General features: G+C 36.1%; 1 protein-coding gene across 3 annotated transcripts in view; it reads right to left on the bottom strand.

Moving 5' to 3' along the window:
• Positions 1-36: 36 nt before the first annotated feature.
• RTKN2 (rhotekin 2) overlaps positions 37-27963 on the bottom strand; it is a 112397-nt gene continuing 84470 nt past the window's right edge. For all 3 annotated transcript variants that reach the window (XM_010857411.1, XM_010857413.1, XM_010857412.1), the window contains exons 10-12: positions 10083-10248; positions 3641-3748; positions 37-2404 (exon numbers count right to left, since the gene is read on the bottom strand). In XM_010857411.1, the coding sequence (XP_010855713.1) occupies positions 1899-2404; positions 3641-3748; positions 10083-10248 (780 nt within the window). In that variant the 3' untranslated portion in view covers positions 37-1898. The remainder of the gene's footprint in view (positions 2405-3640; positions 3749-10082; positions 10249-27963) is intronic.

Below are 27963 nucleotides of genomic sequence, written 5' to 3'. Positions count from 1 at the left end.
TAATAATATGCATAAGGAGAAACAACAAGAATATAATTTGGAAGTTTTAAAACTGGTTTATTCTAAGGAAGGCTTTAACTTAACAAAAAAAGAATGCGTAGATGTCAGTTTCAGAAACAATTTTTCCTGCACATCTTCTAGCTTAGTAATTTAGTGGCAACAAGAGTCATTAATGCTGTCAAAAACAGCAGTGAGGTTTAAAAATAAAAATTCAAACAATAATATCCTTCACATTTTTAATATGTCATTTACTGAATTGGCAATCACAACTGAGATTTATGACAGCCTTCTAGTTAGAAAAAACAAATGAATCGTACCTTTTTAGGTTTTCATTGTCTCTAAATTTTATCAGGCAAGCATATAGGATTTCCTCCTCATCAAATGCTGTGTCTGTCCTGGTGTCTCCAGTCACAAGAGACCTTTTGTACCACTACTCCCTTGAGTCCCAATTCTTACTAGGAGTCCTGGGCAAACACAAAAGTAACCTGGCAGTTACATCATGCTACATAAATGAGAAAAGACTCTGCTATCTAAAAATAATGAAGGGATCCATTTAAATTAATGTTATTTTTTGTGAAGTAGTCATTTTACTTTGTAATAACGTAATTCTGATTCAAATAGAGTTCTTATGAGCTTTAAAAAATCTCTAGAGATTATATACAAGGCAGTAATTTAATTCTTATATTTTCATTTCTTACAATGATATTTGAGATTTTTAGTGCTGCTGCTGACAGCTTACGGAAACTGTTTTATTTGGAAATTCTGATTTTTAAAACTGTCCAGCTCTTATTTATAAGAAGCATAATTATTAAGAAAAAGGTTTTTTTTGTTCCTTTAAGGTATTCATTCTTTTGCTATTTATTCCTCACTTGATTTCATAATTCTGTTTGTGTCACTATGATTAGTTGCTATGGAAATTACCTCCTATGGAAATGATTCCAATGTCATTATTGTAATAATATGACTTTAATGACAAATATCAATAGCAGACACAACCCCTGCTAGAAAAAGGAAATCTAAATAATATTTTTAGAAGGATTAATTCTGAAATTATCACGGCCAAATTTTCTGGTATTTTTAATAGGTCATCTGCTTTTTAAATAAGTATTAAATGAATTTTAAGGTGTTAACAGCTACTCATTTCCCCAAATGCCAACGTCACAATGGAAATTAATACCATGCATAGAAAAGTGGAAGTAAAGAACATTTCATCTACCTGTTACCTAAACTTAAAAAATGTTTTGCTTTACATATGAAAGGTAATGTCAATAGCATTTCAGGGATCATCAAGGAAACAACTTTGAATAACACATTACATATTCCCTTTAAAGATGAAGAATTTAATATTCCAAAATTTATCCCAGGAATTTGAAAGGTCAGTCAACTAGTGAGTAAAACAATAGATGAGAGCCAGTGGACTATTAGATGAGAATTCCAGAATGCTAAGAAGAAATCTTCTTGGGTGGATTCTATAATTTGTGGTTTGAATGAAACTTTTGAAACATTCCATTAGGATTAAAATTCTCACAATGAGAATATGGCTCTCATTTAACACATTTTAAATTACTAGACAATCTCTCCCCAAAGAAATTTTAATGCTTTCTTCTGCCTAGTGCTTGTTCACCATGTAGTACTAATTTAGGAATAAATTAACCCTTCCAACAATTGAGATATTGTCTAGAAACTGCCTCTTATGCTCTGCTAGAGAAATAATTCTGAAAATTATAAAAGAGAAATCCATTTCTTAATTATAAAATATTTTTATACCTATTAATTATTGATTTAAATCACTATCACTATCATATTTACCTACATAATTCATATTACTATATCTACAGTGCTTCTGAATTAAGCTTCACAGTTATAGATTTTTAAAATGTTTACACATTAAGGGTTTTCTATACTTGTGTCCACCACCATGATCTAGGGTCCAAAATGTCTTTGATAGTTTTCTGCCTTGGAGCTGGTACTGGCTTGGCTTCAATACTGGTTTTAGTGTCTGTGTGTTCACCATCAGTTGAACTACTTTTCCTGGCAGGAAGAAGTTTTCGAGGAGCAGCCACCGGTTTCTGTAAGTGATGCATTGGGGTTGACAGTTTGGTATCCAAAGGCGAGGTCTGAGATACACTTGTTTTTTCCCAGTTGCCCTGAACCAATTGATTTTTGTTGCTCTGTGTTTTTAAGTTGAATGGCACTTTATCAGAAGGAGGAAGGGGAGCTCGTCTCTTTTTCCCTTTCTCTTCATGTAACTGCTTGCTTGCAGGAGATAATACCTTTTTCAGTGTGGCCCAAGAAGGAGATGAGGCTTCTTCATGCTGGCCAATTAGGAACTCTCCATTTGTCTCTTCAATTTTTTTTTGTATTATACCAGTTAAACTTTCAAGTTTCATAGGTGAATCAATGCCTGTAATAATTATTAGAAAAAATACATGGAACAAATTCTGAAGCAGTAAACCCTTTACCCAAGGACGTTATTCCACTATGTTATCTATATAATAGTTATCCAAACCAGACCAGGATAAGTTTTTTTTTTTTTAATATGTTTACTTGTAAAAATAACCATACTAATGGAACCAAAAAATAAGATCATGTACTGCATGCATGCACACACACACATACACACACATGCATAAGTATATTCCTAAATATACGTGGAAAATCCAGTTTTCAAAGGAGTTGAGCATCATCAGAATTTTTTTGAATTCTGCAGATTAAGTATTTATTAAATAACTTTTGTTGGGTTTAAAATCTATTCTGACTTATAGGTAAGAGTGGATTCCCTTTTATAAACCCCTGATAGGTAAACTAGGAAAATGTAACTGGATTAGTATTCCTTCCTGTAGACCAGCAAAGTCTTTGTAATAGGGAAAAAGTCCGAAACAAAACCCCCATGGAAACAGAGTGAAGCCTTAATACCACTTTGGTGATTTTCCTTGGGAAAAATGGGAGACATTTATGTCAATTACATGATATTTTCAAATGTGTAAGCTCAAATGTTTCATTTTAAATCCAACATTTAAAGGTATATGTAAGTGTAGGAACACTGGTGGTAAAATACACTAGAATTTAGCACTGATTTGTGCTTGTTCACAACACTGCTCACTGAGGCAATCACACAAAGATAAATAAATACACTTCAAACTGTGGGGAAAATGGAATATTTATGAGTCTAGAAATCTAAAATTTTCCAAAGTATTAAACTTAACCAATTTTTTTGCCTGAGAGGAAAACTTCCATTTATTAATATTCATTTATCAACACTACTTTAAAACAAATTTAATAAAATATGGAAAAAATTACTGAACATAATTACATTTTAAAACGTCAAGGTTTATATCTTCAGAATTTTCATCAGCTACTCAGCTAATATTTATTTTCAGTGTACCCTTATTCATTTTGAAGTCTTAACATTTTTGTTTGATCTTAAGCATTCAAACTATGAAAAATGTGTATTCATTAATTTTGTATTAATTCATCTTTTAAACATGAGTTTCTTAGTCTATAATCATAGTCTTTTTTCATTCATTTTTGACTGTGGCTTGAAAATTTTAGCATTTTAATGTCAATAGAATAAGCTGCTTGTTTGAGGACAATGTCGTTTTTGTTACCCTGAAGCTTAGAAAAGACAAACCTCACTTACTCATATCATGATAGACTGAGGTTGCCTCTTTTGTCAAGAACAAAGGTGGTTTCCGTGGTGACATAATCTCAATTTTCATAAGTTCTTCACAACAATGCTTCCATTGGCCTAAGAAAGAAAAAGGTAGGCTAGTTTAAAACAAATGTGAAATATATACTTAATTTTTAACAGATTATCAACACGTTTTTTGCTTTGAAAAAATAAGTGAATTCATGAAGTATTAGCTTAAAGAAGTTATAAAAACCTAGTACTACCCATTATTTCTAAGTCTAGGCACAAATGTACTCTATTTTAAATATAAATCTCTATGAACAGATATTAAGCTAAGTTCTGTAGGCTACTAAATACTATATTACTTCTCTAAATGGTCAATAACTGTTTATGGTAAAAGTTTGTGTAAGTTCTCTTAAATATTATATAAAAACATTCAGTATTTAAAACAGTTGAAAAGTAAAGATTAACTGAAATATAGTTAACTTGAAGGAAGCAAAAAAATATATAAGTAGTATTTCTCAGAAAATGATTTTAATTTTGAAAATTTTAATTAAGAAATAAGAATTGCTTACAAAAAATTCTTTTAAGATAATAATCATGCCCTCCTAAAAATCAGGAAAACTAGAAAAATGCTGTATTTTCATTTTATTTTGGGTACATAAAAACCTGTTACTATAAAGACAGATCATTCAAAATTCTAACTGGACGCGATGGACTTGAGTTTGAGTAGGCTCCGGGCGTTGGTGATGGACAGGGAAGCCTGGCATGCTGCACTCCATGGGGTCACAAAGAGTCAGATATGACTGAACTGAAATGAATTTATTTTAGGAAGGACACTTTAAAGCCATTAGGCATTCAAAATAATACTCAATAATAAAAATACTCTTGAGTAAGTTGTTTTAATATTTAAAATTGAAAGGTGTGGACCATAATAATTTTTCTTGTAATTACGGTTTACTATGTTCATCTCAAAATAAAATTCTCAGATTTATTTCTCCTGAGTGGATATAAAAAAATATTTAGCCTTTCCATCTTTATTGTGGACTTGTATGCTGAGTTTTGCCATTCTTACATGCTATTTTACATTAGCAAAGAAGTAAATGTAATAAACACGTGCCTTTTTATACTGATTTATGATCTGTATTTCTTTTTATTATATTCTCAACCTCTACATTCAACATCCAGCTTATTTCCCATGGCTTAAAAATTAAAGATACTTCATGTTTACTCAAATTATCTATTTTTGTTATTTTATGTCTAATTTATGTCATGTTAATATGGTAATATATATATAAATTTTAGATCCATCACTTTAAATAGTTAAGAAATAAAAAAAATCCCTTTCAATATGTTTTATTACAATGCTAAGTATAGAATATGGTAAAAAAATTTCAAAATATCTCATATAGCAATATATAAAGGGAATAAAATCTTGAGTTTAAGCCTCAAAGGTTGCTTTGTAGAATTTAAATCTAGTAGGATCTGAGATTTGATAACTTATTCCTCCTTTCTACTTCCTTTTTTAGATAAATATAGAAGCGCCAGCCTTTTCTTTTGGGGGGGCATGAAAAAATGGCCTTAAAATGGAAAAGTAATGAAACACTTTAAACCAGCAAACAATTCTCTGTCAAACCTTAGATAAGGAATATAGTACAGCATTGTTTCAATATTGATAGTTCAAAGCTTTTCATCGTTTAACTGATAGCAGAATACTATGTTGAAAACTGCAATATAAAGCCACATTATCCCATGTGTTACACAAGTCAGAGATATAAATGTGGCATGTTCACTGATCAAGACATTACAATTAAACACTTTACCAGTAAATAAATTAGCAAGCATAGGTATATGTAATATGAACATGCTAACAATAAAGGCCCAGTATGAGATATTAAATGGGTATATTTTGCTCACATAAAATCTGTATATTGAAGATGTTTCCTACCACATATACTATTATAATGCTCCCATTCAAAATAATCTATTATGTTGAGCTGCATATGAATGTCAGGTCCATGAATCAAGGCAAATTGGAAGTGGTCAAACAAGAGATGGCAAGAGTGAATGTCGACATTCTAGGAATCAGCGAACTCAAATGGACTGGAATGGGTGAATTTAAGTCAGATGACCATTATATCTACTACTGCGGGCAGGAATCCCTCAGAAGAAATGGAGTAGCCATCATGGTCAACAAAAGAGTCCGAAATGCAGTACTTGGATGCAATCTCTAAAATGACAGAATGATCTCTTTATTTCCAAGGTAAACCATTCAATATCACAGTAATCCAAGTCTATGCCCCAACCAGTAATGCTGAAGAAGCTGAAGTTGAACGGTTCTGTGAAGACCTACAAGACCTTTTAGAACTAACACCCAAAAAAGATGTCCTTTTCATTATAGGGGACTGGAATGCAAAAGTAGGAAGTCAAGAAACACCTGGAGTAACAGGCAAATTTGGCCTTGGAATACGGAATGAAGCAGGGCAAAGACTAATAGAGTTTTGCCAAGAAAATGCACTGGTCATAACAAACACCCTCTTCCAACAACACAAGAGAAGACTCTACACATGGACATCACCAGATGGGGAACAGCAAAATCAGATTGATTATATTCTTTGCAGCCAAAGATGGAGAAACTCTATACAGTCAGCAAAAACAAGACCAGGAGCTGACTGTGGCTCAGATCATGAACTCCTTATTGCCAAATTCAGACTTAAATTGAAGAAAGTAGGGAAAACCACTAGACCATTCAGGTATGACCTAAATCAAATCCCTTATGATTATACAGTGGAAGTGAGAAATAGATTTAAGGGCCTAGATCTGATAGATAAAGTGCCTGATGAACTATAGACAGAGGTTTGTGACATTGTACAGGAGACAGGGATCAAGACCATCCCCATGGAAAAGAAATGTGAAAAAGCAAAATGGCTGTCTGGGGAGGCCTTACAAATAGCTGTGAAAAGAAGAGAAGCGAAAAGCAAAGGAGAAAAGGAAAGATATAAACATCTGAATGCAGAGTTCCAAAGAATAGCAAGAAGAGATAAGAAAGCCTTCTTCAGCAATCAATGCAAAGAAATAGAGGAAAACAACAGAATGGGAAAGACTAGAGATCTCTTCAAGAAAATTAGAGGAACATTTCATGCAAAGATGGGCTCAATAAAGGACAGAAATGGTATGGACCTAACAGAAGCAGAAGATATTAAGAAGAGATGGCAAGAATACACAGAAGAACTGTACAAAAAAGATCTTCACGACCCAGATAATCACGATGGTGTGATCACTGACCTAGAGCCAGACATCCTGGGATGTGAAGTCAAGTGGGCCTTGGAAAGCATCACTACAAACAAAACTAGTGGAGGTGATGGAATTCCAGTTGAGCTATTCCAAATCCTGAAAGATGATGCTGTGAAAGTGCTGCACTCAATATGCCAGCAAATTTGGAAAACTCAGCAGTGGCCACAGGACTGGAAAAGGTCAGTTTTCATTCCAATCCCAAAGAAAGGCAACGCCAAAGAGTGCTTAAACTACTGCACAATTGCACTCATCTCACATGCTAGTAAAGTAATGCTCAAATTTAACTTAGTATATATTATTAAATATTTGAAAAAACCTTTCACTATTCCAAGCAGTAACCTATTTGATGGTCTAAAACAGGTGTCATTCCTCTTTTACATGTTAGCTCTCAGATATTAAAAATTAGCAATTACCTCCCCACTGCCTCCCAACCTCCTTCTCAAGCTGTCCTTCCACAGGCTAAACACACCTAGCTCCATTAGTGTTTTCTCATCATTTCCAGTTTTATCAGCCTCATGATTTTCTAACTCTCAAGCTAAGTCAAGTAATTGAAATATGTTCTAAGTATTACATTACTCTTACTTTATTCTGCCCTAGATATTTATCCTCTATTTTGTTGCATATATCACATTTCACTGAAGATTACAAGAAGCTACACTTATTACGAGGAGAGTAAAAATTCTAAAGCACAAGTCACTCTTTGGGATAATATATGCACTTCCATTTTTGCTTCAGATCTTCATATCTTACACAATGAATTCTAAACAGCAAATGTAATACTATTTATACTTTAAAAATTAGACTGGCAGATTTTATCTCCAAAGCATTAAATACTAAAGAAGTAGCCAGACCTGAGAACCTAGTTGTCATCACTTTATTACTTTGACAGTACAAAAATGTCATGAGATTCTTTAAGTTAATTTTTATTGGAGTATAGTTGCTTTATAATATTTAGTTTCTACTGTACAGCAAAGTGAAAGGACAGAATATACATATACGTATATTCCCTCTTTTTTGATTTCCTTCCCATTTAGGAAGGAACCATAGAAACAACTGAGTAGAATTCCTTGTGCTATACAATAGGTTCTCATTAGTTATCTATTTTATACATAGTATCAACAGTATCATTCCCAATCTCCCAATTCATTTCTCCTCAGATGTCATGAGATTCTTACCCCACCAACTGCCTCTTTAAGCATAATAAATTATTTTACATAATTTGAGGAATGAAAACATGAAATCATCTAACAGTAGTTGATATCTAGACTATATATACTATTCTCACATTTTTACTCCTCTTTCCTGTTTTTGTCTATACAAAAATTTTAAAATGCCAATGTGGATGTGTGCATGCTAAGTTGCTTCGGCCATGTCTGACTCTTTCCGACCCTATGGGCTGTAGCCCACAAAATACTGGAGTGGGTAGCCATGTCCTCCTCCAGGGGATAGTCCTAATCCAGGGATCAAACCCATGTCTCCTGCAGCACCTGCATTGAAGGCAGATTCTCTAATGCTAAGCCACTGGGGAAGCCCTTAAAATGCCAGAATCATTTCTAAAAGTAACACGGTCTTCTATAAGACAGACTTTATAAATTAAGAGCAGTTAGGTAAGTAGTTAAAATTTTAGCTGTAATCAACAAATGAGAGGAAGTTGTTGTCTTTTAAGTTACATACCTAAGATCAGCTAAAATTTTTAAATAAAGAAATGCAGTACATGCAGGTAAATGTATAACAAATATTTAAACATCTACTAGTGTTAGTTGCTCAGTCGTGCGCAACTCTTTGCAACCCCATGGACTGTAGCCCACCCAGTTCCTCTATCTATGGAATTCTCCAGGCAAGAATGTTGGAGTGAGTTGCCATTCCCTTCTCCAGGGGATTTTCCCAACCCAGGGATCAAACCCAGGTTTCCTGTATTGCAGGCAGATTCTTTACCATCTGAGCCATCAGGGAAGACCCATTTAAACATCTACTGAGTGCCAAGGGACAATACTTAAGGAAAACAAGTTCTGAAAAATCCAAGAAAGCCCTGGAAGGAGTCCTCTGGTTCCCTGCAATAAGCATGAAACCTATTCAGGATTCAATTTTCTCATCTTAAAAGCAGAGAGAAATGATTTCTACTTCACTGGGTTGTTATGAAAAATAAATGAAGCCATATGGTATTTGGAAGCTAATCAATAAATTTATTTCCCTTTTCTGCCCCCTCCCCAACCATCACTGTAATAACTGGCCAAGCCATGGATCAGAGTATGCTTACAAAAATTAACCTGAGGACTGCAGATATTAACTATTTTAGAGAATTCTCAGCAACAGCTCCTAAAATGTCTAGGATTAGGATCTAATCCTAGATCCTAAAATAACTCTAGGATTATCTCGAAGAGCTGCAGAAATAACTTCCTATTGTTTAAAAATGGTTTTACTTTGCAATTCTATAGAAAAGTATCATAAAGACAGAAAATACTGATTGAATCTAACAGTAGGCTTAGTTTGCTTAGAAATAGCCATTATCAATAGTCTACATTTTCAATATACAGTTTCAATATTTTTGTTGATAAAATTCCTCCTTAAATTGAGAATATTAGAACCTCGTATATTTTACATACTATAACTCCATTACATTACTATCACATTGTTTTTATAATCCATGCCATTGAACTGTATTATTGAAACTGAAAAACCATATGTGCTGTTTAAAAAAAAATCTCTTTGGATGATGTCCAAAATGATAGAATGAATCGGGAGTTAACAGAAGTCTACATAAAAATGAATCTCCTTCTGAACATTTCACTTATTTTATGATCATCACTATCCTAGAGAAGCTTTTTTTACTCATATAGCTTATTATCCTTTTGATTGGAGAGACTGCCTTAAGCCATTCAACCTAATATTTTGAGAAAAGGTGGTTTACTTGTTTTAGGGACCAGAACTTAAAAGTAACAGGCAATGATACTAGGAATTCACAGGTATTATCAGTCATGCACTGGGGAAAAATGGACAGAAAAAAGCATCAATGCATTGATGATATACTACCATTTTATTCAAGAGCATACAAATTCTTAATACAAACTATACAATTGTAATTTTAATATTTAGTTTGCTATGTACATCCTTTCATGCTACATGAATATACTATTAGAGAATCCAAATGTCAGCTTACTAAGATCAAAGAAATGCTGCCAGAAGGCTTCCATCCACTTCTGAAGATCTTCTCTATTGTCAGCTGAAAATATATGAGTTTCAGCCTGTCCAGCAACAGGGTTGATGACAGAGAAATTATTAATTCTTTTCGTTTTATCCTTATCCACTGCCCGAATTCTGGTTTCCTAAAAATAAGACAAAACTGATGTTTAACAAGAGACTATTTCTGTAATGATCAAATAAATGTGTTATTGCATAGCTACCATGTTTATACCAGATGCAATTACAATCTTATTGCTGATCAGTTGAAATTTAAAATACGTAATTTTGAGAATTTTCAACATACAAGCTCAAATCAAGAAAGTTTTTAAAAAATACTTTAAAAATACTGAGTAATGTTTCAAAGTATACTACACGTAGCACTAATGTTAAATTACATGAGATTAAAACATAACCTCTGTTGATCTCTCAGTTTAAGTAGGAGTTTGCTGTCTTTTATATACATCTTAAAATTTGTAATAAAACAAGTAAGCATGTTATAACTGTAATGAGTTATGTTAACTGTATTTCCAACAGTAATAAAATAATCAGTAAAGTATGTTTCTTACTGTAATATTCACTCATAGAATAGTGTTATCAGTTAAAGCAGTAAAATCATAATGTAACATTTACATAATGTAGTAAAGTTAGGCTTTCATCATTAACATTTATTTCATATGTAACATTCATTTACCAAGCTCATAGCTAAAGATCCATAAAGTAATATAAATTTGAAAATGGTAAAAAAATTATTTTTTAAAATGATGAATGCACCACTTTATAACAAAGGCAACCGCTTCATACATGCTGATACTCTAAACCTTTTCTTTAAATTTTTTTCAGTATTTATTTTTGGCTGTGTTGGGTCTTGTACTGGACATGGGCTTTTCTCTAGCTTCAGCAAGCAGGGCGGAGGGAGTGGGGTGTTAACTCTTCATTGTGGTGCACGGGCTTCTCACTGAGGTGGCTTCTCACATTGGGGAGCACAGGCTCTAGGCAAACAGCCTTCAGGAGTTGCAGCTCAAGAGCTTTAGAGCACAGGCTCGGTTGTTCCATGGCATGTGGATTCTTCCCAGATCAGGGATCAAATCCATGCTTCCTGCCTTGGCAGGCAGATTCTTATTCACTGTGCCACCAGGAAGTCCCAATCTAGGAAAAAGGAAAGTCCCTTTTTTCTGAGCGCTAGTAGGTATGACACCATGTGATCCGTCTTGTGTTTATGGGTAGAAGAGACTATTCCCAAGTCACATATATGCATTGCTATGTCATGTGATAAGCTAGCAACTACAAGTAGTTTCCAAGGAACTATGGAAAAAAAGTCTGAAATAGACCTATAAAGCAAAGATAGTGATCTGGCTGCCTGGATAATGACTGACACTTACATTTTTCTAGCACAATGCTGTTCACTAGAAATATGTTGTGTGCCACATAAGGAACTTAAGATTTTCCAGTAGCCAAATTTAAAAAAGGTAAAATGAAACTAGTGAAAATAATTATGTAATAATTAATATATTATTTTAAAATAATATATTTTTATAACCCAGATATTGAAAATATTTTAATATGTAATTAACTAAAAATGTTGAGATATTTTACATTGTTTTTTTCACACTAAAGTCTCAAAAAATTCCAGTCTGTATTTTTAGTTACACTATATGTCAACTTGGACTGGCCACATCTTAAGTACCTAACAGACACAAGTGGCTAGTGGCAACTGTACCGAGTAGAGCAGTTCTAGAGCTGGATGGCTAAGCCTACTGTAATGAATGCAGAATACTTGGCTGGCAGTTACAAAGGCTGGTTCAGAGTGGGAAGACATTATTCACTTTATACTGAATATAGAATGAAGAGAATCTGTGTGTAGAGTCACACACCAAAACCGATATATACATTTAATCATGTCCTATGTAGACATTTTAGAACTAGCAAAGAGTTTGGAAGAAAAGCTATCCATTCTCTGACAAACAGATAAATATGAGCAGGTGAACACCATACAGATGACATAAATTCTTTTCTGAAGGAACTCCTATTTAAATATCATGAGAAAAAATGTATGCTATATAAAGTAGTTCAGTTCAGTCGCTCAGTCGTGTCTGACTCTTTGCAACCCTATGGATTGCGGCACATCAGGCTTCCCTGTCTATCACCAACTCCCGGAGCTTACTCAAAATCATGCCCATCGAGTCAGTGATGCCATCCAACCAATCATCCTTCATTGTCCCCTTACTTCCTGCCTTCAATCTTTTCCAGCATCAGGGCTTTTCCAATGAGTCACATCTTCGCATCAGGTAGTCAAAGTATTGCAGTTTCAGCTTCAACATCAGTCCTTCCAGTGAATATTCAGGACTGATTTCCTTTAGGATTGACTGATTGGATCTCCTTGTAGCCTAGGGGACTCTCAAGAGTCTTTTCCAACACCAAAGTTCAAAAGCATCAGTTCTTTGGCACTCAGCTTTACTTATAGTCCAACTCTCACATCCATGGAAAAACCATAGCTTTGACTAGATGGACCTTTGTTGACAAAGTAACGTCTCTGCTTTTTAATATGCTGTCTAGTTTGGTCATAGCTTTTCTTCCAAGGAGCAAGCATCTTTTAATTTCATGGCTGTAGTCACCATCTGCAGTGATTTTGGAGTCCAAGAAAATAAAGTCTCTCACTGTTTCCATTGTTTCCCCATCTATTCGCCATGAAGTGATGGGACCAGGTGTCATGATCCTAGTTTTCTAAATGTTGAGTTTAAAGCCAACTTTTTCACTCTCCTCTTTCACCTCATCAAGAGGCTCTTTAGTTCTTCTTTCCGTTCTGCCATAAGGGTGGTGTCATCTGCATATCTGAGGTTATTGATATTTCTCCTGGCAATCTTGATTGTTTCTCATGATGTACTCTGCATAGAAGTTAAATAAGCAGGGTGACAATATACAGCCTTGATGTACTCCTTTCCCAATTTGGAACCAGTCTGTTATTCCATGTCCAGTTCTAACTGTTGCTTCCTGACCTGCATATAGGTTTCGCAAGAGGCAGGTCAGGTGGTCTGGTAGTCCCATCTCTTGAAGAATTTTTCAGTTTGTTGTGATCCACAGAGTCAAAGGCTTTGGCATAGTCAATAAAGCAGAAATAGATGTTTTTCTGGAACTCCCTCATTTCTTCAATGATCCAGCGGATGTTGGCAATTTGATCTCTGGTTCCTCTTCCTTTTCTAAATCCAGCTTGGACATCTGGAAGTTCACGGTTCATGTACTGTTGAAGTCTGGCTTGGAGAATTTTGAGCATTACTTTGCTAGTGTGTGAAATGAGTGCAACTGTGCAGTAGTTTGAACATTCTTTGGCATTGCTTTTCTTTGAGACTGGAATGAAAAATGACCTGGAATTTTGAGCATTACTTTGCTAGTGTGTGAGAGGAGTGCAATTGTGCAGCAGTTTGAACATTCTTTGGCATTGCCTTTCTTTGGAATTGGAATGAAAACTGACCTGGAAAATGTTGAGTAGAAGGACATGTGCTCATTTTCTCCTGTAAGAACTCCAAAACTACAACTCCTTGCTGAACAACTGTCGATTGGAGAATGTTGGATCCCACCAGAAAAGATACCCCATGTCCAAGGGCAAAGGAGAAGCCCCAGAAAGATGATAGGAGGAGCGAAATTGCGTTTATAATCAAACCCCTTATCCACCAGAGACGCTCAGAGGGCTCAAACAAACCTTGTGAGCACCAGGACCCATAGACCCCACAGAGACTGAGCCAGAACTGTGTTTTGAGTGTCTCCTGCAAAGTGCCTGCTGCAGGGGCAGGGGCTTTGGGTGCAGCAGACCTGGGTATGGCATAAGCACTCTTGGAGGTCACCATTAACCCCACCATAGAGCCACCAGAACTTAACACAGGACTGGGGAAACAGACTCTTGGAGGGCAGAAACAGAACCTTGTATGCATCAGGACCAGGAGAAAAGAGGAGTGACCCCACAAGAGACTGACCCAGACTTGCCCGTGAGTGTCCAGGAAACTCAGGCAGAGGCGTGGGTCAACGATGGCCTACTGCAGGGTCGGGGGCACTGAGTGCAGCAGTGGGTGCATGGGACCTTTAGAATAGTGGGTCACCATTACCTTCATTACCGCCACCATTGGCCTCAGGTCAAACAACTGGGAAGGAACACAGCCCCACCCAACAACAGAAAATTGGATTAAAGATTTACTGAGCATGGCCCTGCCCATCAGAACAAGACCCAGTTTCCCCCTTAGTCAGTCTCTCGCATCAGGAAGCTTCCATAAGCCTCTTATCCTTATCCATCAGAGGGCAGTTCAGTCCAGTCCAGTCACTCGGTCCTATCACACTCTTTGTGACCCCATGGACTGCAGCACGCCAGGCCTCCCTGTTCATCACCAACTCCCGGAGTTTACTCAAACTCATGTCCACTGAGTCAGTGATGCCATCCAACCATCTCAACCTCTGTCATCCCCTTCTCCTCTTGTCTTCAATCTTTTCCAGCATCAGGGTCTTTTCCAATGAGTCAGATCTTCGCATCAGGTGGCCAAAGTATTGCAGTTTCAGGTTCGGCATCAGTCCTTCCAATGAATATTCAGGACAGATTTCCTTTATGATTGACTGGTTGGATCTCTGTGCGGTCCAAAGAACTCTCAAGAGTATTCTCCAACACCACAGTTCAAAAGCATCAATTCTTCGGTGCTCAGCTTTCTTTATAGTCCAACTCTCACATCCATAGATGACTACTGGAAAAACCATAGCCTTGACTAGACGGAACTTTGTTGGCAAAGTAACATCTCTGCTTTTTCATATACTGTCTAGGTTTCGATCCCTGGGTCAGGGAGATCCCCTGGAGAAGGAAAAGGCAATCCACTCCAGTATTCTTGCTTGGACAATCCCATGGATGGAGGAGCCTAGTGGGCCACAGTCCACGGGGTCGCAAAGAGTTGGACACGACTGAGCGACTTCACTTCACTTCAGGTTGGTCATAACTTTTCTTCCAAGGAGTAAGCATCTTTTAATTTCATGGCTACAGTTACCATCTGCAGTGATTTTGGAGCCTCCCAAAATAGTGTCTGCCACTATTTCCACTGTTTCTCCATCTATTTGCCATGAAGTGATGGGATCAGAGGGCAGACAGAATGAAAACCACAATCACAGAAAACTAATCAAACTGATCACATGGACCACAGCCTTGTCTAACTCAATGAAACTATGAGCCATGCCCTGTAGGGCCACCCAAAATGGATGGGTCATGGTGGAGAGTTCTGATAAAATATGGTCCACTGGAGAAGGGAATGGCAAACCATTTTAGTATTCTTGCCTTGAGAACCCCATGTAGTTACAAAGCTTTGAAATTTTCAAATATCGTAAAATATAAGGATTGGTAACTTAGAGACAGTCTATCCTGTAGTTTTTTTAAAAAGTAGGAATGTATCTTCAGAGGATTATTATTTATGGCCAATATTGTAATTTTATTGTAATAGGATCTTTTTACACTCTTATGCCTTGGAATAAACTTCAGGAGTTAAGTTCATTAAGTAATTACTTATACAGTATTCAATAATGCTGCCCTAAATGGCATCTGGAGCCTTTGAATACATGTAATCAACCTTTTCAAATATAAACCTTATTATCATTAGCAGAGAATGACTTAAATCTCAAAATAATCTTTGATATATTCCTTTCAACCTAAATAAAAGCTGTTGCAGATATGGAGGGCTGCAGTGACAACCCTCTATTGCTGTTAATATTTAAAAACAAACCTGAATGATAAAACACAAACTACTCTTATTTCGCATTGTTGCTGAAACTGTGATTCCCTCCATTCAAATCGATCTTAATACAAATTCTGACTATCTTTTGTATTAGGTTGGTACAAAAGTAATTGTGGTTTTGAACCATGAACTGAAAATCATTATAACTAGGCTTAAACACATCTTTATTAATCAAAATAGGAACCATTACAATAACACATTTTTGCCAATGAGAACTAAGTTTGTTATTCCTACAAAGTAAAAATTCACGCTTTACAATTCAATGAACTCTTGGAAAGCATTTTCTGCCTCCTACTGGTTGTGCATGTGTTTTGCCTGCAAAAAGTTATCAAGGTACTTGAAGAAGTGGTAATCTGCTGCCAAGCCGTCAGGTGAATATGGTAGACGAGACAAAACTTTATAGCCCAATTCATTCAACTTGAAGCACTGGTTGTGTGACGTGAGGTCGGACGCTGTCATGGAGAAGAACTGGGACCTTTCTGTTGACCAGTGCCAGCTGTAGGCATTGCAGTTTTTGGTCCATCTCATTGAGTTGCTGAGCACACTTCTCAGATGTAATGGTTTCACTGGGATTCAGAAAGGTGTATTAGATCAGACTGGAAGCAGACCACCAGTGACCATGATCCTTTTTGGGGTACAAGTTTGGCTTTGGAAAGTGCTTTGGAGCCTCTTCTCGGTCCAATCACTGAGTCAGCTGTTGCTGGTTGTCACATAAAATCCACTTTTTGTCACATGTCATAATCCAGTTAAGAAATGGTTCACTGTTGCTGCATAGAATAAGAGAAGCTGAAACTTTAAAATGACGATTTCTTTTGATTCGCGGTCGGCTCATGAGGCACCCACTTATCAAGCTTTTTCACTTTCCAATCTGCTTTAAATGCCAAATGACCATAGAATGGCTGAAACTGAGTTCTTCAGCAACATCTCCTGTGGGTTTAAGAGGATCAACTTCTATGATCCTTTCAACTGGTAGTCGTCAACTTCAGATGGCCAGCCACTGTGTTCCTCATCTTCCAAGCTCTTGTCTCCTTTGCAAAACTTCTTGACCTACCCCTACACTGGATGTTTGTTAGCAGTTCCTGGGCCAAATGCATTTTGTTGATGTTGCGAGCTGTCTGTGCTGCTTTCTGATCCACTTTGAACTCAACCAAGAAAAAAAAAAAACACTAGAATTTGCTTTTTGTTTAACACCATTTTTATAATCTAAAATAAACATAAAATAAACAAGTAATGTCATTGGTAAAAAGATATAAAGCAAGATATGCACATTAAAATGATGTATAACCTAACCACATTTATTTAAGAATGTATTCCAATATTAAATGACAAAGTTCAACAATGCAAAACCACAATTAAATTTGTACCAACCTAATATACAGACTTAAAATGGATTTAATTTTTAAATAAGATTTTTATAGATGAATAGGCAGAATTTTTAATAATACCAATATACAATTTCAAACAAAAATAGCTATGTGGAAAATCTGACAACTTGATCATTTATATCCTTCTACAAGAAAACAGTACAACATAGAAATACTGAGCACTCCATTAACTCTGATAGCCATCAGTTCAGTTCAGTTACTTAGTCGTGTCTGACTCTTTGCAATCCCACGAATCACAGCACTCCAGGCCTCTCTGTCCATCACAACTCCTGGAGTTTACCCAGACTCATGTCCATCGAGTCGGTGATGCCATCCAGCCATCTCATCCTCTGTCGTCCCCTTCTCCTCTTGCCCCCAACCCCTCCCAGCATCAGGGTCTTTTCCAATGAGTCAACTCTTCACATGAGGTGGCCAAAGTATTGGAGTTTGAGCTTCAGCATCAGCCCTTCCAATGGCCGATAGCCATAAGTACCACTAAATCTTTATAACACAAGAGGATTTTTAAAGGTACAAATGAAACAGAAGATATCATCTGAATTAACTTCAATATGTTATCATCCAAAATAATTTAACTAGTGAGAAACTTTTTTCAACCAAGAAAGTGTATATCAAAGAAAAAGTGATTAAAAAGTTTCTGATAATGTCAGAAAGTTCATGCAATCAGTTTTTCACTGTGGAAAAAGTATCAGTAATAGTGCTCAGGACTTCACTTCCCAACAAGGAATGAATTAGAAAATACATGGTGCATTTTAGGACTGGCAGTCACTACGGGCTTGCACAATGTGTACATGTGGTGAGTTTCTCCTCTCAGCAGGGTGTGAAGGCGAACAACGTGGGTATTCTTGCCCCCATTATTTACACCAACTAAAACACTGCCTGGTACCCACTAACTGATTGAGAAATATTTGATGAATAAATGCATAACAAAAGAGTCACTCTGATAGCAATTAAAAGTTTGCTACTGAAAGACTCAGATCCTAGAGATAATCCATAGTCAGTCTTTATAGATGAGCAAACATGTTCTGAGATAAGTGTTCTCTCCAAGGTCAATTTCTTGTTTTGTTTTTGCTAATTCCAAAACTTTTAGCTGATCTGAGAGGCTTTAGAATAATACAAATACAATCTGAGAAGTCAATTTTGTAACAAAATACAATTAACTCAAGTCAAAAAGTTTTTCATTATTTTGAGTTAAAACTGTACTTTAACTTCTCTGTTTCTGTGGTAATGGAAAAATACCATATCAGAAATAGATGTATAATTTGTTTATTTTACTTTTGAATATGTGACTTTTAAAATGTCTACTATATACTCCGATTTTTATACTATATACTATGATTTTTAAATACTCTTTCCTACTAAATGGAATCAGAGTTCTTTAGAGAAATGGTTCATTTCCAGCCTGGCTCAAGAAATAGAATAAGCCTGGAACATCTTTCCTACCAGAAATCAAAGATTACTAAGGTTGTATCAAAAAGACTCAAGAGTAAACTTGAAGACGCTTCCAGTAGCCAATTAGAGGGCAACTGAACGTCAATAAGAATTACTACAGAAATGGTTTGATGCATGGAAAGTCTTAAAATCCACAAATTCATGATATTTAAAAACTAACTCATTGATCACCTCTGAAGGATGCTTGGGAACCACCTCATAGTTTTGGTAACTAGTGTATTAACTGTTGGAGAAGACTCTTTAGAGCCCCTTGGATTGCAAGGAGATCAACCCAGTCAACCCTAAAGGAAATCAACCCTGAATATTCATTGGAAGGACTGATCCTGAAGCTCCAACACTTTGGTCACCTGATACAGACAGTCAACTGATTAGAAAAGACCCTGATGCTGAGAAAGATTGAAGGCAGGAGAAGTGGACGATAGAGGATGAAATGGTTGGATGGCATCACTAAGTCAAAGGACATGAGTTTGAGCAAGCTCTGGGATATGGTGACAGATAGAGAACCCTGGTATCCTGCAGTCCATGGGTATGCTGCAGAGTCGGACACGACTGAGTGACTGAACAACAATGAAGTATATAAATGCAAAAATACAAGCGTTTATCCCGCCTTTCCTTTAAGAATTGTCCTTCAACCTAATAGCTGATAAAGCTGAGATATGCCAGCAAATAAACGAAAGAATGTTAAAAACAGCACCAGTTTGGAATCCCTGATGAAATAAAGAATTTATATAATGTTCATCAACAGACATTAACATGACTGGAAGACCCAGACAGTATTATACATCTATTGATAAAAATAGTCACATATATTCTTATCAACAAACCAACTGTTGTTATTGCCTAGTCACTAAGTCATATCCGATTCTTTGTGACCCCATGGACTGCAGCACAGTGGGCTTCATTTGTCCTTCATTATCTCCCAGAGTTTCCTCAAACTCATATTCATTGAGTTGGTGATGTCATCCAATCATCTCATCCTCTGTCGCCCCCTTCTCCTTTTGCCTTCAATCTTTCCCAGCATCAGGGTCTTTTCCAATGAGTCTGCTCTTTGCATCAGGAGACCAAAGTATTGCAGCTTCAGCATCAGTCCTTCTAATGAAAATTTAGGGTTGATTTCCTTTAGGATTGACTGGTTTGATCTCCTTGCTGTCCAAGGGACTCTCAAGAGTCTTCTCCAACACCACAGTTAAAAAGCCTCAATTCTTCAGTGCTCAGCTTTCTTTATAGTCCAACTCCCACATTCGTACATGACTACTGGAAAAACCATTGCTTTAACTACACGGACCTTCGTCGTCAAAGTGATGTCTCTCTGTTTTAATAAGCTGTCTAGGTTTGTCATAGCTTTTTTTCTAAGGAGCAAGCATCTTTTAATTTCATGATTGCAGTCACTGTCCACAGTGATTCTGAAGCCCAAAAAAATAAACTCTGTCACTTTCTACTTTTTCCCCATCTATTTGCCATGAAATGATGGGACTGGATGCCATGATTTCAGTTTTATGAATGCTGAGGTTCAAGCCAGCTTTTTCACTCTCCTCTTTCACTCACCCTCATCAAGAGACTTTTTAAGTCCTCTTCTCTTTCTGCCATTAGGGTGGTATCATCTGCATATTTGAGGTTGTTGATATTTCTCCTGGCAATCTTGATTCCAGCTTGCGATTCATCCAGCCTGGCATTTCACATGATGTACTCTGCACAGAAGTTAAATAAGCAGGGTGATGATATACAGCCTTGATGTATTCCTTTCCAAATTTAACAAGTCTGTTGTTCCATGTTCAGTTCTACCTGTTGCTTCTTGACCTGCATAAAGGTTTCTCAGGAGGCAGGTAAGATGGTCTGGTATTCCTATCTCTTCAAGAATTTTCCACAGTTTATTGTGACACAAAGGCTTCAGTGTAGTCAGTGAAGCAGAAGTAGATTTTTTCTGGAACTCTCTTGCTTTTTCCATGATCCAATGGATGTTGGCAATTTGATCTCTGGTTCCTCTGCCTTTTCTAAATCCAGTTGTATGTCTGGAGGTTCTCAGTTCACATACTGTTGAAGTCTAGGTTGACAGACTTTGAGCATTACCTTGCTAGCATGTGAAATAAGCACAATTGCACAGTAGTTTGAACATTCTTTGGCACTGTCTTTCTTTGGGATTGGAATGAAAACTAACCAATGAACAAACCTAAACCTGCTTCAGAAACAGAAAGAAAAAAGACAACTTGAAGATGCAATCAGCAAACTCTGGACTATAAAAACTGTGTAAGATAAATGACCAAATTTCTTCAACAAACAAATTGTGTGTAATTGTGTGTGTGTGTATATGTAAGAGAGAAAGCAGGGTGATGGTGGAATGAATGCCAACTGATTAAGAAATTTAGGAGACCTAATCAGTCAACTGCAGTATATGGGCCTTATTTGGATCCTGATTCAAAAAGCTGTTAAAAAAATCACAAGACAGAAATTTGAACACTGTCTGGATTTTTGATAACACACTATCTTTATATATAACTATAGATTTTCTTAAGTATGGCAATAGTAATATTTACAAGTAAAATGATATGATTGCTAGAATTTGCTTCAAAATAATCCTATGGTGGAGGTAATATTCTTTCTACATTTTGTCTTGAAATTTTTTCCAAAAAAAAAAAACAAACCATAAAATACAACTACAAAAATGAACTGCCTGCTTTCTTACTTATAATACAAAGATAAGATTGCACTCACATCTTCCTCAGAAACATGTTGTAAAGATAAATGAGTTCTTTGAAAGATGTCTGGGCTAAAGTCTTATTAACCAGGCATGAAGACAAAATTGTTGATGGCTAAAAACAAGCTTTAGAACTTATACATACTCTAATGACAAAGAAGGCATACCTTCTACAAACATATGGCAAGGAATGTTTGAAATAAAGCATAACCATAAGTTAAAATAAGTACTGGGTGTAATTAGCATTAGTGTGATATAATTATTTTCAATTTATGTCAGTGAAATTAGATGCAAAGTCCGAAGAAAAAGGTTGCTTAAAAAATTATTTTTGCTGTATTTAATAAAGGAAAATCTAAATAGTTGATAGGGTTCATACATTAAAAGGACTAACATAATCAGAAGAAAATCCCGTGTGCTTCATGATAATTTTACTTGCTAGGGTCCATGATAAATATAATGGTTAAAAGCCATTTCAAGACGTTTAACAAAGGACTATCACACCAACTAGTGTTATTGACTTGTTTAGTACAGATTTTATTATTCATTAAAATGAAGTCATGCATAGTATTTAAATCAAGAAAAGACTATTGATCTCAAAGACTCACACTTCTTTTCCATTCCACTCCCCACCCCACTGGCAATGGATAAAACTTTGGCTAATAAAATGCTTTCAACAATGTATAGGAGATTCAGTGGCTCCAGTTAAGTACCCTTTATTGAGGATGTCTAGCTCAACAACATTCATAGGGAAGTTTTTTGAAGTTAAACAATCACTTTGAAGTAAATCATCCTTTCAAATTTGGATTGAAAAGAAAAGGGGAATAGCTTTTAGGCTTTTCTTTTCTTAATGTGACTATTTCCACAGATGGCTCCCTCTGAAAATTAATGAACTGACTTAGCCTTACAGGAAATGCCATTTAGAAGGACAAGAATTATAGTCATAGAAAAGATCCTATGATCAAAATAGCAGAGCTATTATTTATATACCTTAGCAACTGTAAAAGTTATGCTTTCACATAATTTTTAAAGCAGCATTAAGCAAAATTACTATTTTCTAAATCATGAGAGAAGACAATCAAAAGAAAGGAATTTTGCTTTGTATTTAATATTTAACATTGTTAAGCATAAAAAGAAAGATCTTAGAGACCTAGTATTGGAAATACACTAACAAGTGAAACAAAAACACTATTCTTAAAAGTTTTATGTGGTACTTATCTGCTCTACCTATGAGAAAATACCAACTTGGCATTTATCAATGATCCTATTTATTTAAGAACACATTAATAGCACATCTTCCCTTAGAAATTTACAAATTAAGCAAAATAATTAAAACATCTATGTTATACTTCCCTCACGGCTCAGACAGTAAAGAGTCTGCCTACAATGTGGGAGACCAGGGTTCAATCCCTGGGTCAGGAAGATCCCCTGGAGAAGAAAATGGCAACCCACTCCAGTACTCTTGCCTGGAAAATTCCATGGATGGAGGAGCCTGGTGGGCTACAGCCCATAGTGTCGCAAAGAGTCAGACACGACTGAGCAACTTCACTTACTTACTTACCTTATATTTAAAACCAAGTAATTTAAAACACTGAGTAGACTGCATGGATTGAAATTTATGAGTTTATCATAATATTGGAGGTGGGACAGGACAATAGAAATGACACTCATATGCTACATCTGGGGGAGGTAATTCTACTCTAATACATGTTGCCAATATCAATATAATGTCAACATGTAAGACCAACTCCTTATTCTGAAAATTAGTCATTAACATTAAACATGAATCTAGCCTTTTCAGGAGTGACACAATTCATTCTTCTTTACAAAAGAGCACCAGCTAACACATATAGAGGAAGCACAGTAGGGAGAAAAGTATATGCAATCTCCAAAGTAATAACTGATCTAGATAAGGGCAATCAGTTCATTAAAACCATGTGAAAGGTTGTTGGACAACAAACATATTTACACTCTGGCTATATCACTGAACTGACTACTTGCTAGCTATAAAGACAAAAGTTAACATTTACTTTGAAGAGAGCTAGCAGTCATCACCTTAATCAAGTCATTAAACTTGTCATTGCCAACAGTGAGACAACCTGACATCATGTGACTCTGAACATAATGTCCTATAAAGTATTTGACATTATCCCTGAAATATTTTAATAAAAATGTGTAAAATGAATTTAATCAAGTCTCTAGACCTAATTTACAGTTTAGAAGAAGTTAGGATGCATAACTGTTGAAGTGGCCTAGATTGAAAGTGAAAGCTAAAAAGATGTTTTAGCGACAATGGGGAAGCGTGATTATGGACTGGACACTAGATGATACATAGGAAACCCTCCTAATCTGCCCAGCTGGGGTGATAGAATTATATATACACACATAATTCCATACATATAAATATAAATTACATAATTTGAGAGGCTCCTGTTTTTAAAAGGTGCGTGTTGAAATATTCAGGGATGAATTAACAATACTGGAGACTTATGTTCAAATGTCTCCAGAAAAAAAAATAGATAAAAGATTTTATAAAACTTTCAGCTAAATTAGGTCCAATAATCCAATGTAAAACATGGTGACTATAGTTGATAACAGTACTGTATAAGTGAAACTTTCTAAGAGAATAGGCTTAATGTTCTCATAAAAAATATCTAAACAAACTATAATCCAATAATGATTTTAATAATGATTACATAACTGTATCTTATTTGTCAAAATTATCAAACTATACCCTTAAAGACTTCCCTGGTGACTCAGAGGGTAAGGAGTCTGCCTGCAATGCCGGAGACCCAGGTTTGATCCCTGGGTTGGGAAGATCCCCTGGAGAAGGAAATGGCAACCCACTCCAGTATTCTTGCCCGGAAAATCCCATGGACGGAGGAGCCTGGCAGGCTACAGTCTATGGGGTCACAAAGAGTCAGACATGACTGAACGACTTCACTTCTATACCCTTAAAATTGGTGAATTTTATTTTATGTAAAGTATACAACCATAAAGCTGATTAAAAATTAAATACTACAAAAAGTGTTTAACCCACTCCCAAAAAAAGAAAAATAAAGAAATAAAGCAAATATGACAAAATTGTTAATGGGTGACTCTAGATGAAACACAAGTGTTCACTGAGGTGTTTTTTTTACAACTTTTCTATAAATCTGAATAATCTTATAAGTTGAAAAAATAAGTAAAAATTGCTTTAATAAAAAATGTATCTACCTCTATTTAATTTTGTATATATATTCTTTCTGTCTTTTCTTTCCTCTCAACATATTTGTTACTTTTGTTTGCATTGCTTTATTCCCCACTTGGCACCTTGCTTTAGTTTTGTTTTCCAGTTTGTGCTTTAGTTAGTTTTGTTCTTAACTGGTAGATGTAATTTTTGATTTCCTTTGTTTGCCAGGTCAATCTACTGTACTTTATTTTTGCTAGACTGTTTTGATTTTGCTTATGGGTGTGTGTATATATATATATATATATGTATATTCCATTATTTTAATTATTATTTGACTGATTTTGTAACTGCCATTTGTATGGGATTCAGCTTTGGTTTCTTGTTTTCGGGTATTTGTTTTAATCTCACTTAATGCCATAACAAACCATTTCTGAAATCTTCATTCCTGACCAGAGATCAAGCCCTGAGCCTTTGGAGTGGGAGCAATGACTACAAAATCCTAGACTACCAGAGAACTAACCCTCGGGAGTATCAAATAGTGAGAACTCACACAAAGGAAACCCCTTGAATACAAGACTTGGCATCACCCAACCATCAGTAGCACCCTGTGCAGGATGTCTCATCTAAACAACAAACGAAATAAAAGTACAAACCCAATCACCAAGCAGACAGGATCACCACCTCACTCAGCCTTGCCCACCAGAGGAAAAACAAAACAAACAACAACAACAAAACTCAGCACAAATCTTATGCTATAGGAAGCTCACACAAACCAATGGACCAAACTTAGGAGGGCAGAAACCAAAAGGAAGACAGAATTCAACCTTGAAGCCTGGGAAAAGGACACCTCAAATCCAATAAATTAAAAAAAAAAAAAATGTAAAGACAGAGAAACACTACACAAATGAAGGAACAAGCTAGAAACACAGAAGTCCAAATAAATGAAAATAGGCAAACTACCTAAAAAGGAATTCAGAATAGTGATAGTAAAGATCATCAAAAACCTTGAAAACAGAATGGAGAAAATGCAAGAATCAATTAACAAAGACCTAGAAGAATTAAAGAATAAACAGAGAGACAAACAACACAATTACTGAAATTAAAAATACTCCAGAAGGAATCAATAGGAGAATATCTGAAGCAGAAGAACAAATCAGTGAGCTGGAAGATAAAATGGTGGAAATAATTTCTGAAGAGCAGAATAAAGTAAAAAGAATGAAAAAAACTGAGGATAGTCTCAAAGACCTCTGGTATAATATCAAACACACCAACATTCAAATTATAGGGGTCCCAGAGGAAGAAGAGAAAAAGAAAGGGTACGAGAAAATTTTTGAAGAGATTATAGATGAAAATTTCCCTAACATGGAGAAGGAAATAGTCAATCAAGTCAAGGAGCTACAGTAATCAAAGCAGTACGGTACTGGCATAAAAACAGAAATACAGACCAATGGACCAGATAGCAAGTCCAGAGATAAACCCACACCTCTGGTCGAACTAAGCTATTACAGACGAGACAAGACTATACAATGGAGAAAAGAAAGTGGCTTCAATAAGTGGTGCTGGAAAAACTGGACAGCTACATGTAAAAGAATGAAACTACAATACTCCCTCACACTATACACAAAAATAAACTCAAAATAGACTAAAGACCTAAATGTAAGGCCGAATACTGTAAGACTCTTAGAGGAATACACAGGCAAAACACTCTCTGACTGTAAATCAAAGCAATCTTTTTGAACAACACCCTAGAGTAATGAAAATAAAAACAATCATAAACAAATGAGACCTAATTAAACTTAAAAGCTTTTGTATAGCAAAGGAAACCATAAACAGAACTAAAAGAATACTCACAGAATGGGAGAAAATATTTGCAAACAATGAGACTGACAAATAGACAAAAAACACATGCAGTTCAATTAAAAAAAAAAAAACACATACACAACAAAAAAACCCAATTAAAAACTGGACAGAAGCTCTAGACAGACATTTCTCCAGAGAAAACAAACAAATGACCAAAAAAGCATGTGAAAATATGCCCAACATCACTAATTATTAGAGAAATGCAAATCAAAACTACAATGAGTATCACTTCACACTGGTCAGAATCAAAGTGAAAGTGTTAATCGCTCAGTCATGTAAGCCTCTTTACAACCCCATGGACGGTAGCCCACCAAGCTCCTCTATCCATAGAATTATCCAGGCAAGAATACTGGAGTAGGTAGCCATTCCCTTCTCCAGGGTATCTCCCCCACCAAGGATCAAACCCCAGGTCTCCTGGATTGCAGGCAGATTCTTTACCAGCTGAGCCACCAGGGAAGCCCCCACTGGTCAGAATGGTCACCATCAAAAAATCTACAAACAATAGATTGGAGAGGGAGTGGAGAAAAGGGAACCCTCCGGTGCTGTTTGGGAATATAAATTGGTAGAACCACTGTGGAGAACAGAATGGAGGTTTCTTAAAAAACTAAAAATAAAGCCATCATATGATCCAGCAATTTCGCTCCTGGGCATCTACCCAGTTCAATTCAGTCGTTCAGTCGTGTCTGATTCTTTGTGACCCCATGGACTGCAACACACCAGGCCTCCCTGTCCATCACAAACTCCACGAGTTTACCCAAACTCATGTCCGTTGAGTTGGTGATGCCATCCAACCATCTCATCCTCTGTCATCCCCTTGTCCTCCTGCCCTCAATCTTTCCCAGCATCAGGGTCTTTTCAAATGAGTCAGCTCTTCGCATCAGGTGGCCATGTATTGGAGTTTCAGCTTCAACAATAGTCCTTCCAATGAACGCCCAGGACTGGTCTCCTTTAGGATGGACTGGTTGGATCTCCTTGCAGTCCAAGGGACTCTCAAGAGTCTTCTCCAACACCACAGTTCAAAAGCATCAATTCTTCGGCACTCAGCTTTCTTTACAGTCTAACTCTCACATCCATACATGACCATTGGAAAAACCATAGCCTTGACTAGATGGACCTTTGTTGGAAAAGTAATGTCTCTGCTTTTGAATATGCTATCTAGGTTGGTCATAAGTTTCCTTCCAAGGAGTAAGCGTCTTTTAATTTCATGGCTGCAATCACCATCTGCAGTGATTTTGAAGCACAGAAAAATAAAGTCTGACACTGTTTCCACTGTTTCCCCATTCATTTCCCATGAAGTGATGGGACCAGATGCCACATTGAGCTTTAAGCCAACTTTTTCACTTTCCTCTTTCACTTTCATCAAGAGGCTTTTTAGTTCCTCTTCACTTTCTGCCATAAGGGTGGTGTCATCTGCATATCTGAGGTTATTGATATTTATCCTGGCAATCTTGATTCCAGCTTGTGCTTCTTCCAGCCCAGCATCTCTCATGATGTACTCTGCATATAAGTTAAATAAGCAGGGTGACAATATACAGCCTTGACGTACTCCTTTT

Source organism: Bison bison, unplaced genomic scaffold (assembly GCF_000754665.1).
Source record: "Bison bison bison isolate TAMUID 2011002044 unplaced genomic scaffold, Bison_UMD1.0 scf7180017864380, whole genome shotgun sequence".
Taxonomy (NCBI): domain Eukaryota; kingdom Metazoa; phylum Chordata; class Mammalia; order Artiodactyla; family Bovidae; genus Bison; species Bison bison.
Note: the sequence above shows the minus strand (reverse complement) of the source record. Positions and strands in the feature narration are given on the sequence as shown.